Source organism: Rhinatrema bivittatum, chromosome 4, assembly GCF_901001135.1.
Source record: "Rhinatrema bivittatum chromosome 4, aRhiBiv1.1, whole genome shotgun sequence".
In the NCBI taxonomy this organism is placed as follows: Eukaryota; Metazoa; Chordata; class Amphibia; order Gymnophiona; family Rhinatrematidae; genus Rhinatrema; species Rhinatrema bivittatum.
In genome coordinates this window covers 73951068-73966263 of record NC_042618.1, presented here as the reverse complement: position 1 = coordinate 73966263, position 15196 = coordinate 73951068, and the positions used below count along the sequence as shown (strand labels likewise).

Below are 15196 nucleotides of genomic sequence, written 5' to 3'. Positions count from 1 at the left end.
TGGATACTTTATGAGGTTATTTCCATATGAAAGTCAAGAAATCTCAGTTGACAGATCTTGAAATAAAAATAGCTTGCCATCTCCTTCCGTGACCAGAAAGACTACATCAGATAACAGATGCCTACCTGATGGGGGAGTGGGTAGAAAGGCTAGTCACCAGAATCCAAGCTACATATAAACAATAGGGATGGTAAAATGTGCAGCATTATATTCCACTGCAGCACCCCCTAATCAGATCTGAGAGTACAGCTGATTTTTGGGGTTTTTTTTGTTGTTGTGGCAATCAGAAAGAAGATTAAAGCCTTTTTTTTTTTTTTTTTTTTTTTTTTTTTAATAACAGTGTGCTCTAGGAATACAGAAGATGATGGTGGCCAACAAAGATCAGGCAAGCAGGTGGTAGAATCGGGATTGAACCTAAATACAAAAACCACCCTGATGGAATTTTCTAAATAATCAACAGGGTATTGCAATAATGAAAAGCACTGGTATTTTTGCACTTCTACTCATAAGATTAAGGTGAGGCTTCACAACGAGAAGACAGAGTTATGTCATGGCACAGTACTTTGACAGAGAGAAAATGTTTCCCCATTGTGTGCTGTCTCCCGCTAAGTGCACTATACAGGCTGAAAAATTTGGTATCTCATTCATCCTCAGTCATTTGTGGTCCACCAGCCATAAAGTGACAGTTCTCAGTATCAAACAGTCTGACCATCTATCCATCATATTTTCCTCCACTATTTCCAATCTAGTTATGAAAGATGTTATTCTACTGGTAGCCATTCCTTCAATAGATTCGATAGATGCAAGCTAGTTGTGTTACTCCAGCACTTTCTGCAGTTGTGATGGGCAAAGTAAGATAACTATTTAAATAAGAGCTGGAAATTCTTTCCTAGGATGGGCCCTTCAATGTCCTCTTCTGTTGACAGGGATTGATAATGTCCAGGCCCAAGCATATGCCCTCTGCAATTTATCCAAACCACAATAGCCCAATGGCTAGAAAGCATGAATCTATTAGTCTCACTTATGCAAACTAAGACCCACAAAATTCAAAAGTTGCAAAAAAATTACTTTGTTAAATGCCCTGATTGCTTTTTATAAAACAAACTTTTTAAAATCAAGGGATTTATAAGAAAACTAAATGCTTGTCTTGCTCACTGTATTTATTTCACTAAAAATGATTAATAAGATAATTTCTACTGAACCAAAGTAAAATAGAGGTAAAGGATACAGTTAGTCTTACAAAAAATGCAAGAGTAGAAATGCAATTACAAAATTTTCAAGAACATTAGTAGAAATACTATTTTAATAAGCAATAAAATCCTTGATTGTATCATGAAGATATTACGTTTGATCTAAAATTTTTACACATTTGAGTTTTAAAAGGGTTACAATTGTACCAGCATAATTTGCCTCTAAATAACTATATATATTGTATAATGTGCCCACGATGACTTGTTTACATCATGGTTTATATAGACAATTGAAATCCTCAATGAGATTCTAAAATAAATCACAACCAATATGCACTCAGTACAATTTTGAAAGTCTACATGGCAAACAGTATTATCTTGCATTGTAAGGTAAAGCTGTCTTAACAACTAGTGCAAGGAAAAAAAATACCAAAGCTTTTAGGGGGTCAGTCCTGTAATAAACTTGTTTTAAAAAAAACAAAGTAAATTTCAAAAGAACGTATAACCACATGAACAGGTAAAAAAAAAAATGTTGAATATGTGAAAACGAGTTATGTTCACAATAGTCACTGATCATCCTCACATAGGGCTGGGAGTCATGTGGCACTACAGATAGTAATAATTACATACCAAAAAATACACTTTACAATGTCTCAAAATATGAATACAAGCAATACCTGAAGCAAGACAAGCATAAATCAAGTGTAGTTAGCCCAGTTTCCAGCAGGGTTGAATACCAGTTACTCCAAAGTTGGGGGACAAGATAGCTGTGTGTCTCAGTTGTTTAGAAGATGGCCATCAAGTCCAGAAACCTAATCCTTCAAATAACTGCTTGAACAGACTAAAATGATACTGCTGTCCGCTCCTCCTTGCAGTATGTCCACCACACAGCTGCAAAGATTCCTACTGGGCCTGAGGTTGCATGAACCTACGACCCCCTGTTCTTATCAGCTCCCTGTATTTTTGTCACACACAGTTCAAATTGGTTATTTTGTTTTAAGACTGCTGTATTTTGGGGAACCTATTTTACCAAAATAAATCTTAGATTTTATATTCCTCCCTAACAGTTGCAATCTTTGCATGATTTTTGCCTTCCTGCAGCTAGGGAGGTTAAATGCACTCAGAAGAGGGCTTTTTCTTAACACTCCTCCTGGAGTGTGGAATACCTCCCCAAGCAATTGCATATTAAGACTGATTATCTAGGGATGAATGCAGAACCTGGTTTTTAGGACTGCATTTAAGGACTTTACAACAGTTGAACTGGTTTATTGATGATCCTGGGACTATAAGTGTCTTCAGATTTTATTATTGTTTTTGACTTCATATTCTGGGGTTAGGATTTTAGATTTGCTTTGCTTCTGCTGTCAAGTAGCCTAGATCCCTTTTGGACAGAGAGGGAAAAAAAAATTCCATGTATTTTCAGCACTGTGACATTGTCCATGTTTCAACAAGAGGCTTCTTCAGGGAGACTATTTTAAAAAAATGGAGGCGCCGCAAAAGCAGCAAAGCGATTACCTTCAAACCAACACTAATGAAAGAGGTTCATCACATCAATTTACAGGACAATTTTTCAGTTGTTTTCTGGAACCTTTTCTATGGTAAAGGCACTTCTTGTGATGTGGGTTCATTTTTTCAATTTTGAAATTAGGTACAGGTTTTTAGGTAGCTCCTACATTTTGAGGTTTGCTGTAATCTCATTGGCTGACCAAATTACTGACTGAAGTACAGGATGGTAACCGATTGGTCGCATTTGAAGCATATGCTTCTCTTTATAAGCTGACTGTTCACATGGCAGTAACATTCAAATTGAACCCACAGCTGGGGGGATGAGGTGGGCCAGGTCTTGTGTTTTTTTCTGTGCAAGATACCTTTATGTATTTACACATTTTTTTTTAGTTTATGAATCAAGTGAAGTGCTTCTGACTGTATTTTGCAGTATTCTCTATTTTTCCAATTGTAAGTGTGAATTGCATTTTTCATAGCAGCTTATTGTATCCTAGTTTGAAGACATAACTCATTGTTGTTCTTTTGAGAAAAGCCTCCAGTTTTGGATGAGTCTCCTTGAAGAAGCTTCTCGGTATACATGGGATTTTAGTCTATTCTACCAGTCATCTGAATTTAAGGATTAGATTTCTGGACTTGATGGCCATCTTCTAAACAACCTTTTTGAGACACAGCCATCTTGTCCTCCAATTTGAAATAGTTGTTTTTCAACCCTCCTAGAAACTGAGCTACTGTAACTATGCTTAATCTGCATGTTTAAAGTTTCTCCTGCTCAAATATTCCTTGTATTCAGATTGAGACACAATAAGTTCATACAAAACACTTTTTACAATCTATAGTGCCACATGGCTCCCTGATCTATGTGAGGGCATTCAGTGACTAATGAACATGAACATTTTTTTTTTCACCTCTCCAAAAGTACTTTTTTTTTTAACCTGTTCACTTATTAGTTTTAAATTTTAGATTTTTCAAACCGAGTTAGTTTATAACAGGACCCCTCAACACTTGAAACAGTATTTACCATAAATGAAAACAGAATATTCACTTTTCAAATGTTATAATTAAAATTCTAAGGTACTCCCTTGTGATTCCCTTAAACTGCTGGGGGTTAGCCTTGTAAAAAGTGTTCAGACCCTTGTACTTTTTCACATGCTGTCTAAAAATACATAACAAAATGCGTTAAAGCAGGAGCTTGTTTCACGGCTCTGCATAATATACTGTACACTTTCATTGTGAAAGAACAATTATAGAGATTTTCCAAAAATAATTCATTTAAAACAAAGATCTTGATGTGCCAGCAGTGGTGCTAACCCGACTCCTTGCTTTTGCCATGGCACTCTCTGTCAGACAAGCATAAGCACCTATCAGCAGTTTTATGGTGTGTAACACCATGGCAAGAGTAACAGCTGGGCTAGAATGGCCAGGTATGTTTTTCTGCTCATTTGAAACAGCTCAAATAACTTTGCACAGCTATGTGCAAGCCTTTCTAAAAGAGGGAAGAAGTGGATTGTGTTTTCTTTTCCACTTGGTTTAGCTCACTAAAAGTGCATTTAATCTTATGCACATTGTTGTAAATGTTGAGTCTCCTACAGCAGAATCTTTTTGATCCAGGCCAGATTTAATGGCGCTGAGAATTCTCCATAATTTACCAATTTATATCACTGCTTCCCAACCCTCACCTGAAGGCACAACTATGCAGTTGGGTTTTCAGAATTGCCACAATGAATATGCATAATAGAGATTTGCATACACTGGGTCTCCAATGTTTGCAAATATCTCACACATATTCACTGTGGCATTCTTGAAAATCCAATTGCATAGATGTGCATCCTGGTGAGAGTTGAGAAATAGATTTCCATCCTGCTTTTCCAGTAAAATTGCCAAAAACAGGTTACAAAACAGATTCAAACGATTCAGGGCTCTCATTTACTTGCTCTGTGATAAATTGTGTGGACACCTGCTTCTCCAATCCAAAGAGCTGTCAAGTGGCTCAGGTCAAGGAGGGGTAATGAGGGATGTTTGACCAGCCCAGCTTTATTTATTTTTAACTTAAATCCCAGTGGTAGTTGTAATCCTTTTCTAGCCTTTGAAATCAGCAGTACAGGTACCATAATGGATTAAGATTTAGTTGTTAGAAATCAAGGACCAGCCTAACATCTCCCTTCTTCAACTTGGTCACTTGGTAATTCTTTATCTACTGTGCACATGTCTTGTCTGTTAAGGTGAAACCAATGATGGTTCTGTATTATCCAGCTACCAATGTTTTCCAGAGGTGCATAGGGGCCATGATTAGCCTCAATCAGTTCAGTTGTCTGCTCCTTTGGGGAGGGCATGCTTTTCTACATGAAAGGCTATATCCAGTATCTCTGTACTCAGCAAAAACAGAGTGAGATATAAAAAAGTTTCTACAAGATAGCTCATTAGAAACTACTGACTATACTCACACCTACATCTACATGACCCATAAGCATTTTCGTACTCTCAACATTGATGTACACTGTAACCATCACTTGTTGGTGACAGATGTAGTGCTATGATGCCCCTATATTAAGGCAAATTTTATGATTGTGTGTGCTCAGGATCTAGGAAGTACTGTTCTACTAGGTCTGTACAGAAACCCAGGAAATCCATTTTTGTTTCTGTACTTGTAGGTTACAGTAGTTACTTCTTGTTAGCAGGGGTATGCATTCATTTGTTTTAGGCCATTCACTTCTGCCAATGTAGGCGCTCAAAACCAGTGGTATGCGTGCATGTGGGCGTCCACCAGAATATAAGCATTCCATCAGTTTTGAGCGCGTGCATGCTGATCAGGAGATACATGCAAATGGCTCGAAACAGATGACCAATGAATGCACATCCCTACTTGTTAACAGACAAGCAACTCCTTTCTTCTATCCCTTCTCTGAACAGTATTACCACTGTGTCCAGTGCTTTAGCAGGGCCATAAGCAGCACAGCTTTGGCCTATTGCAAAGCTGGTTTCACACTAACACCAAGAAAATTCTTGCTCCTTGCCCTTGCAAAGTCAGCAAGGTCCTTGCTGTGTGGTACATTTTTTTTCCATCTCCAGTTCTCTGGCTGGAAGCAACAGCTGTGAAGGCAGAAAAGAGCTATTAAGAGAAGGAAGAAGAGAATGATGAAGAATCTGAATCAAGCACAGCATCCTAGAGAGCGCACAGTACACAAGTACATCATATAAAAGCTGTCTGGTAAAGGAGGGGAGTGGTATCACAAGTTAATTGACAAGGGTGTTGGATACTGAGAGATCGATATTCAAAAGAGGTTTATCCAGATAAACTCCAATTTTCAACATCTTGGCTACTTATCCAATAAATTGTTAACTGGATAAATTCTATCCAGATACATTGAAGGTGTTCTGGGGCAGTGTTCATGAGGCCAAATAACTTATTTGGCTAACTTTGAATATTGGAGTTAGCTGAATAAGTTATTTGGTTAAATATGAACATGGCAAAAAGCAGATACTTTTTTCCTTAACTGGCTATATTCAAATACTATAACTGGTTAAGTAGCAGTCCAAAAATAAAATTTAAAGAAAATAAAACAAAACAAAAAACAAAACAGACCCTAGTAGGAGTGCCACCTCAATGAAACAACTGTTAGGCATTGCAGCCAAGCTCTCTCCGTCACCCTTCCCTGAAAAAAAATATTCCAAAACAATAATGGGCCAATAGGTCTGAATTTGCTAAACAGAATTTGAAGGGTGTCCCTTTCCTTAAGTCCAAACTTCCCCCCTCACCCCCCCCCCCTTTCTATAAACCAGACCTGGAACCGCAGTGTTGTCAAAGCAATGCCTGAGGTGCCAGGAGATGGATGCAAGCATCAAGCTCCCAGCGGCAGTAAGGGATGGGGAGGAGGGTTTTACTTGGGTTTAGCAGGGGCTATGTTTTTTGGAATATTTGGTTTCTTGGGGGGGGGGGGGGGCAGGGGGAGGACACTACGACTAACATTTTGTTTTGCTGAGGCAGTGGTTTAGGTCAGTAGGCCTATGATGTTGTGGGGGGGGGTTTTTTGGATTGCTTTTTAACTGGCTACATTATTTGAATATAGCCAATTAATGAGAATTTATCCTAGAACTCATCCTCATAACTTTCAAAACTAATCAGGGCCTATTCAAACATAGGCATTTATATTTCAAAGTTATCCGGCTATGGATACCTGCGTAACGTTAGTGAAGAATAGTCTGTAGGGTTCTTGTTTTTGTTTTTTTTTTTAATATTGGCCTCCAACGGTCTGGGGCTTGACACACTTATGCTGGTAAAGGTAACAGGAAAATTGGTTCTTACCTGCTAATTTTTGTTCCTGTAGTACCATGGATCAGTCCAGACAGTGGGTTGAGCCTCTTTCCAGCAGATGGAGACAGAGATAAACTCAAAATGTATCCTATATCAGGACAGTGCTCCCCCTGTGTCCCTTCAGTATAATAGTTATCAAAGGAGGAAAAAATTGTAAACTATAATCTTAACCAGAGAAAGATCAAGCAAGTAAAACCTGTAACCTCCAAATTGGAACTGGAAATTTGAAACAATGCAAAAAAGCGCTCTTACATATAATGGTCAGATAATTCCGGTGCCTTATAGCTCAGATATGCGTTGCACTGATAAGCTTAGGAGATACTTCCAAAATCTGTAAATGAAAGAAACTTCGAGCGGTCATTTCCAAGAAAAGTCAGAATGCAAGAAGGTCGGGCATCTGGACTGATCCATTGTACTACAGGAACGAAAATTAGCAGGTAAGAACCAATTTTCCTTTCCCTGTATGTACAAAGGGGAAAGCCGACAGTCACTCAGCAGTGCATGGTTCGGAGAGAGGTATCTTCAAAGGATACTAATGATGCATTAGAATTAGGGCATTACGACCGTGAGGTTCCAATATTAAGAAAAGTAGTCCAAGTGCCTGTAACTAAAAACTCACCTGAGCTAAAAAATTCTAACTTATCCCTATCAATTAAAAAGCAGAATGAAAATACAAACAAAAAACAAACTTTGAAATGTTTGTACGCTAATGCCAGAAGTCTAAGAAGTAAGATGGGAGAATTAGAATGTATAGCAGTGAATGATGACAGACTTAACTGCCATCTCAGAGACATGGTGGAAGAAGGACAACCAATGGGACAGTGCTACACCGGGGTACAAATTATATCGCAATGACAGAGAGGAGCACCCGGGAGGTGGTGTGGTGCTTTATGTCCGAGATGGCATAGAGTCCAACAGGAGTTGGACTCTATGCCATCTATGCCAGAAATCCTGCACGAGACTAAATGCACAATTGAATCTTTATGGGTAGAAATCCCTTGTGTGTTGGGGAATACTATAGTGATAGGAGTATACATACTACCATCCACCTGGTCAAGATGGTGAGACTGACAGTGAAATGCTAAGAGAAATTAGGGAAGCTAACCAAATTGGTAGTGCGGTAATAATGGAAGACATTTACCCAGTCAGTATTGGGGTAATTGAAATCATCGGGACATGCTAGAGAGATAAAGTTCCTGGATGGAATAAATGATAGCTTTATGGAGCAATTGGTTCTGGAACCAACGAGAGAGGGAGCAATTTTAGATCTAATTCTCAGTGGAGAACAGGATTTGGTTAGAGAGGTAACGATGGTGGGGCCGCTTGGCAATAGTGATCATATGATCAAATTTGATTTAATGACTGGAAGGGGGACAGTAAGCAAATCCAAGGCTCTCATGCTAAACTTTCAAAAGGGAAACTTTGATAAAATGAGAAAAATAGTTAGAAAAAACTGAAAGGAGCAGCTACAAAAGTAAAAAGTGTGCAAGAGGCATGATTTGTTAAAAAATACCATCCTAGAAGCACAATCCAGATGTATTCTACACATTAAGAAAGGTGGAAAGAAGGCAAAATTACTGGCATGGTTAAAAGGGGAGGTGAAAGAAGCTATTTTAGCCAAAAGATCTTCATTCAAAAATTGGAAAAAGGACCCAACAGAAGAAAATAGGATAATGCATAAACGTTGGCAAATTAAATGTAAGACATTGATAAGACAGGCTAAGAGAGAATTTGAAAAGAAGTTGGCCGTAGAGGCAAAAACTCACAGTAAAAACATTTTTAAATATATCTGAAGCAGAAAGACTGTGAGGGAGTCAGTTGGACCGTTAGATGATCGAGGGGTTAAATGGGCACTTAGAGAAGATAAGGCCATCACGGAAAGATTAAAGATTTCTCTGCTTTGGTGTTTACTGAAGAGGATGTTGGGGAGGTACCCGTACTGGAGAAGGTTTTCATGGGTAATGATTCAGATGGACTGAACCAAATCACGGTGAACCTAGAAGATGTGGTAGACCTGATTGACAAACTTAAGCGTAGTAAATCACCTGGACCGGATGGTATACACAGAGTTCTGAAGGAACTAAAAAATGAAATTTCAGACCTATTAGTAAAAATTCCTGTCATTAAAATCATCCATTGTACCTGAAGACTGGAGGATAGCAAATGTAACCCCAATATTTAAAAAGGGCTCCAGGGGTGATCCGGAAAACTACAGACCGGTTAGCCCGACTTCAGTGCCAGGAAAAATAGTGGAAAGTGTTCTAAACATCAAAATCACAGAACATATAGAAAGACATGGTTTAATGGAACAAAGTCAGCATGGCTTTACCCAAGGCAAGTCTTGCATCACAAATCTGCTTCACTTTTTTGACAGAGTTAATAAACATGTGGATAAAGGTGAACCTGTAGATGTAGTGTACTTGGATTTTCAGAAGGCATTTGACAAAGTTCCTCATGAGAGGCTTCTTGGAAAAGTAAAAATGTCATGGGATAGGTGGCAATGTCCTTTCGTGGATTACAAACTGGCTAAAAGACAGGAAACAGAGTAGGATTAAATGGGCAATTTTCTCAGTGGAAGGGTGTGGGCAGTGGAGTGCCTCAGGGACCTGTATTGGGACCCTTACTTTTCAATATATTTATAAATGAGCTGGAAAGAAATACGATGAGTGAGATAATCAAATTTGCAGATGATACAAAATTGTTCAGAGTAGTTAAATCACAAGCAGATTGTGATAAGCTGCAGGAACACCTTGTGAGGCTGGAAAATTGGGCATCTAAATGGCAGATGAAATTTAATGTGGACAAGTGCAAGGTGATGCATATAGGGAAAAATAACCCATGCTATAGTTACACAATGTTAGGTTCCATATTAGGTACTACTACCCAAGAAAGATCTAGGTATCATAGTGGATAACACATTGAAATAGTCGGTTCAGTGTGCTGTGGCCGTCAAAAAAGCAAACAGAATGTTGCAAATTATTAGAAAGGGAATGGTGAATAAAACGGAAAATGTCATAATGCCTCTGTATCGCTCCATGGTGAGACCGCACCTTGAATACTGTGTACAATTCTGGTCGCCACATCTCAAAAAACATAATTGCGATGGAGAAGGTACAGAGAAGGGTGACCAAAATGATAAGGGAATGGAACAGCTCCCCTATGAGGAAAGACTAAAGAAACATAGAAACATAGAAATGACGGCAGAAGACGACCAAATGGCCCATCTAGTCTGCCCAGCAAGCTACGCACTTTATCCATTTTTTCCCCCTTTTTTTTCTCTCCCACCTGTTACTATTGGCTTCCAGTACCCTCCAGCCCTAATCAATTAGGGGTAGCAAGCAGGCCACACCCTTACCCCATACTCTTACCCACCCCTGTTTTTATTTTATTTTATTTTTTTTTTTGAGATAGCAGCCCTCCATCCTTCCGCTCCGTGAAGGTGGAACACCAACTACTCCATCCTTCCGCTCCGTGAAGGTGGAACACCAACTACTGGCCACTGGCATCCCGCTCCGTGAATGCCTCTGTGGCTACTGCCGCTCCGTGCAGTGTTTGAATGCCTCTGTGGCTAAACAGGTTAGGACTTTTCAGCTTGGAGAAGAGACGGCTGAGGGGGATATGATAGAGGTGTTTAAAATCATGAGAGGTCTAGAACGGGTAGATGTGAATCTGTTTTTTACTCTTTCGGATAATAGAAAGACTAGGGGGCACTCCATGAAGTTAGCATGTGGCACATTTAAAACTAATCGGAGAAAGTTCTTTTTCACTCAATGCACAATTAAACTCTGGAATTTATTGCCAGAAGATGTGGTTAGTGCAGTTAGTATAGCTGTCTTTAAAAAGATTGGATAAGTTCTTGGAGGAGAAGTCCATTACCTGCTATTAAGTTGACTTAGAAAATAACCACTGCTATTACTAGCAACAGTAACATGGAATAGACTAAGTTTTTGGGTACTTGCCAGGTTTTTATAGCCTGGATTGGTCACTGTTGGAAACAGGATGCTAGGCTTGATGGACCCTTGGTCTGACCCAGTATGGCATGTTCTTATGTCCAGACAATGGGATGCACCAAAGCTTCCCTAAGTAGGGTGGGACAGAGATAGTCCCGCTCGAAGTACTCATCTGCCGAACGAACCAAAAACTGGCACCTGTACATTGAGGCGATAATGATGAGCAAAGGTTTGAAAAGATTTCCAAGTAGCTGCTCTGCATATTTCTTGCAGGGAGACCAACTGGCTCTCCGCCCAAGAGGTAGCCTATGAACAAAACGAATGGGCCTTTAAGCCATCCGAAACCAGGCAGCCAGCCACGACAGATATACGCCGATGCAATTGCCTCCTTTAGCCTTAGAAGCTTGTTCCCCTTATTGGGTCTGCTCCATAAGACAAAGATGATCAGAGACCCGAAACTCATTTGTGACTTCTAAGTATTGCAGTAGCACTCTTTTCACATCAAAGCACCTTAGGTCTCCATCAGGTGTGATCGCAATTGTTGTCTAGAGAAAAGGCAGATAGCTCCACTGACTGATTTAAGTGAAAGAGGACAAAATCTTTGGTAAAAAGGATGGTACTGTCTTGAGGGAAACACCTGAATCAGAAAAATGAAGAAATGGTTCCCTACAAGACAAGGCTTAGTGCTCGGACATTCTCCTGGCTGAACAGATAGAGACCAGAAATACTGTCTTAAGAATCAGGTCTTTGAGCGTGGTCCACCTGAGGGGTTCGAAAGGCACCCCGCAGAGAACTCAAAGTACCGGATTAAGGCTCCACGACGGACAAGTAGCCCGGAAAGGTGGGTTCAAATGCTTAGCCCCCTTGAGGAGCTGCATGACATCCAGGTGGGCCACCACCACGTAACCATCAACCCGCCCTAAGAGGGAACAGAGAGCCGAAACTTGAACACACAGGAAATTGAAAGAAATCCTTGGAGAGACCATTCTGTAGGAAAGATAACACCTGGGACACCGGACCTTGTGCGCCAGTACTCCTGAGTCAGCACACATCTCAAACACTCTCCATACCTGAACGTTAAGCGAGAGAGGTTGAAGTTTTACGCGCACGCAACAAGGTGGAAATAACCTCCTCCTTATAACCCTTCTTCAGTTTGCGCCTCTCTCCTCTCTCCTCTTTTTTTTTTTTTTTCCAGGCAGCTTAAAGTGACAGAGGAATTTTACTTCTCTGACAAGAAACCAGAGGCATGAAACTTCTCAGGGGTCTCAACGGGGGAGGGACTGGACCACCAGTATCACCCCAGAGCCAGGCAACAGGCCACCGGGAAAAGGGTCCTAGGCTGAATAAATCAAGGGGACAGGGCCCCCCCTAGGCCCAAGCAAGAGCGAGGAGTCAGAACAAAACTGCTCCTGATGTCTAAGCTTTTTTTTTTTTTGTTTTTAAACTTTTTAAACACTGGGAATTAAACCAATACTTGCTTGATCCTTTATAACTAGAGAAGGAGGAAGAAGAACTTCTGCAAACCAAAAACTGCTACAAAGAAAGGGAACCACAGGTTCCGCTATCTGCATCTGCTGGAGACAGAGAAATACTGAAGGGACACAGGGGGAGCACTGTCCTGATAGGATACCTTTTGAGTTTTTCTCTATGTCTCCATCTGCTGGAAAGGAGGCTCAACCCACTGTCTGGACTGATCCGGGTACATACAGGGAACTATAGTATAGAAGGTAGGGACTGTAAGGACACCTTTTGCTATGGATTCTACTTTTCCATTACTTTTTTGATCTGTTTTATACCTAATCTGACTTCTCGGGCCAGTTTAGCACTGGTAAGGGAGAGTACAGCATAAAGTAATAAAGGTGTGCATTGGCATCTAAGAAGCCAATCTTACATGTATTTGGACAAAAGAGCTATTCATCAATTAAGGAGATATATGTTTTCATTTCAAAACTTCAGCGGAGCAGGCTTTGTAGTTTAAGGCATAACATTTCTTTTGTTTTGTGCATGTTTTTCTTACTCTTTCCCTCTATCATTTCCAATAGAGCCAAGCAGCATTATTATTTGAGAGGATGTTTAAGACAGACATTTGTGAGTGAAACGCAAACAATCAGTTTTGGGTTCTTGGTCTTAGCTCATGTTGACATCACTACTTTGAACATGTGCTGTGTATTTTCTGCACCTCTGAATATTTATAAAGGAATAAGCCTCATCCATTTTTTTTTAAATTAGATAATGCTCAACTCTCGTTATACACTCAACATTCCATTGTTGTTGCTATTCAAGCTCTGGTTTAGCCACTATTAGAAGGCCTCTTAATAAGTCAACTCCACTGTGGCTGTATAAAATAGTTTTTAGCACATCAGGGAACATTGTTTTATTCTTAATTTTCTTTACAAAAATCCCTCTCACTTATGTTCGTAGAAACTTTGGTTCAGCATTAGACGTCCTCAGCTGCAGCATTTCTTCAAAGCCACCGCCGCTCCCCATCCAGTATCATGGATTTGACATCGAAGTGGTAAACAGCTTGCTTAGTTACGCGCAAGAAAGTGTCCAAGTTCTGTACAGATACAGTGCTGTACATAAACAAATGCCAAAGCAACTGTTAATCGATGACATTTCTTCCCCTTTTACTGAATGTCAATTAAAGGCAAATGGCTGAGTGGTAGTAATAGAATTAATAGCTATAAAAAGAATGACCAGCATCTATTTTGCAACACTGGTTCTGTTTTGCAAGACACAAAAATACAATTTTTTATTCTATAAAAAAAATATATATATTGAGGAAAAAAATAAAACATTAAAAAATGTCAACTAAAAAAAGGTACAAAGCAGCTACCTGTTTAAACCAAAGCCCATGTTTGTGGTTTAACTTCACTTCATGTTCATGGATTAACTTCACTTCAGGTTCATGGTTAAAGCTGTACAAATCTTCACAAAATTCAATTTGCTCAGTCGTTAGCTTAGAAATTCTTGCTGTGCTGTGCATACCACTGCTGCCTTTGCTTGCGATTCTCCAGCTCTGAGAGAAGGGCTTGTCTGTAAGCTTCATAGAGTTTGACAATTCGTTCCAGTTCTTTCATGAAGAGCAATTTTAACATTCCCTGGTAAGTGTCCAAGTCAGCTAACTGGAAGAGCTCCCACTTCAGAATATGATCATACCTGTTTTAAAACAGATAAAGTTAGTTATTTGTGTATCTCTGTACGAAGACACGTGCACTGAATTAACCATAAAACATTGTTTTTGGGGGGAGTGGGGAGGAGGAAAGTGAAGCAAAGCCTATTAAACAATATGGTAAAATCTGCCAAAAGCCAGTATGTCTAGAAGTATATGATGCACATTTCAGAATATAGGCACAATGAATCAGGTATTAGAAAAATATAAAGAACACTTGCTATACGTGAGGAAAACAATCAGAAACACAACTACTTCTGAAGCGAGAATAAAAACATTTACTTCATTTTTCAGAAACAAAACTGAAGAGCCGTGGGAGTGATACTGGTTAAGGATATAACAACTGTATAATTTATAAACAAGAAACAGCATGAGAATAAGCAAATTAGTTTGAATGTATCTAATGAAGAAAGAATAAACTACCCCTCTTATGTTGAGCAAACAAAAGCTATCACAGCCTACAAGTAATCCATTAGGCATTGAGGTATGAATTCCTGTTCTATATTCTCCTCATTTCTGAAGAGAATGAACAGTCAATGAAATACACCACCACCACATTCATAGGCATGGATTTGGAGCACTTTTTACAGGTCCGTGGTCAACCTTACCCTCCCCCTTTCCAAATTTCACTCCGATTAAGCCACTGGCAGGTAAGGTATTGTCTCTCTAGATTTGTGGATCAGTTGAGGCACCGCACTGGCACTCCAGCCTGGTGTCAGAAATAGAGGAAACCTTTGTTTACATTTAGGGGGCAATTTTTAAACAGGATGTATGTGGAAATCATCAGTTTACATGCATGTGCTCTACTGGAATAAGTAAGAGTTGTATTGTACTTGTACAATGCCATAATGGTGTCAAAGGTTGGCAGGAACTTCGGATGCATGCACTGGATAAGCCACTAGTGCTTGGAGCTCACAGACTCTGGGCTGAAGTGACTGCCACCAAAAAAAAAAAAAAAAAAAAAGGCTTTTTAGGTCAGGTATTTGAGCTCATAATAATTCAGAGGGTCAAAACTGGTTTTCATCAGCTGATGTCCTAAGATACAGCAGCTGACTTATGGGGGACTGCA

At 39.6% G+C, this 15196-nt stretch overlaps 1 protein-coding gene across 6 annotated transcripts in view; it reads right to left on the bottom strand.

Moving 5' to 3' along the window:
• Window positions 1-15196, bottom strand: part of SAV1 (salvador family WW domain containing protein 1) — a 94979-nt gene that overhangs the window by 33323 nt on the left and 46460 nt on the right. For 3 of the 6 annotated variants that reach the window (XR_003856268.1, XR_003856271.1, XR_003856269.1), the window contains exon 5: window positions 13792-14114. Coding sequence is in view for 1 of the 6 variants with exons in the window: in XM_029598351.1 (XP_029454211.1) it covers window positions 13916-14114 (199 nt within the window). In the remaining 5 variants the exon portion in view is untranslated. Of the gene's footprint in view, window positions 1-1194; window positions 5784-13314; window positions 14115-15196 lie in introns of those variants that run through there. The other 3 variants (XR_003856267.1, XR_003856270.1, XM_029598351.1) reach the window with 3 other exon arrangements.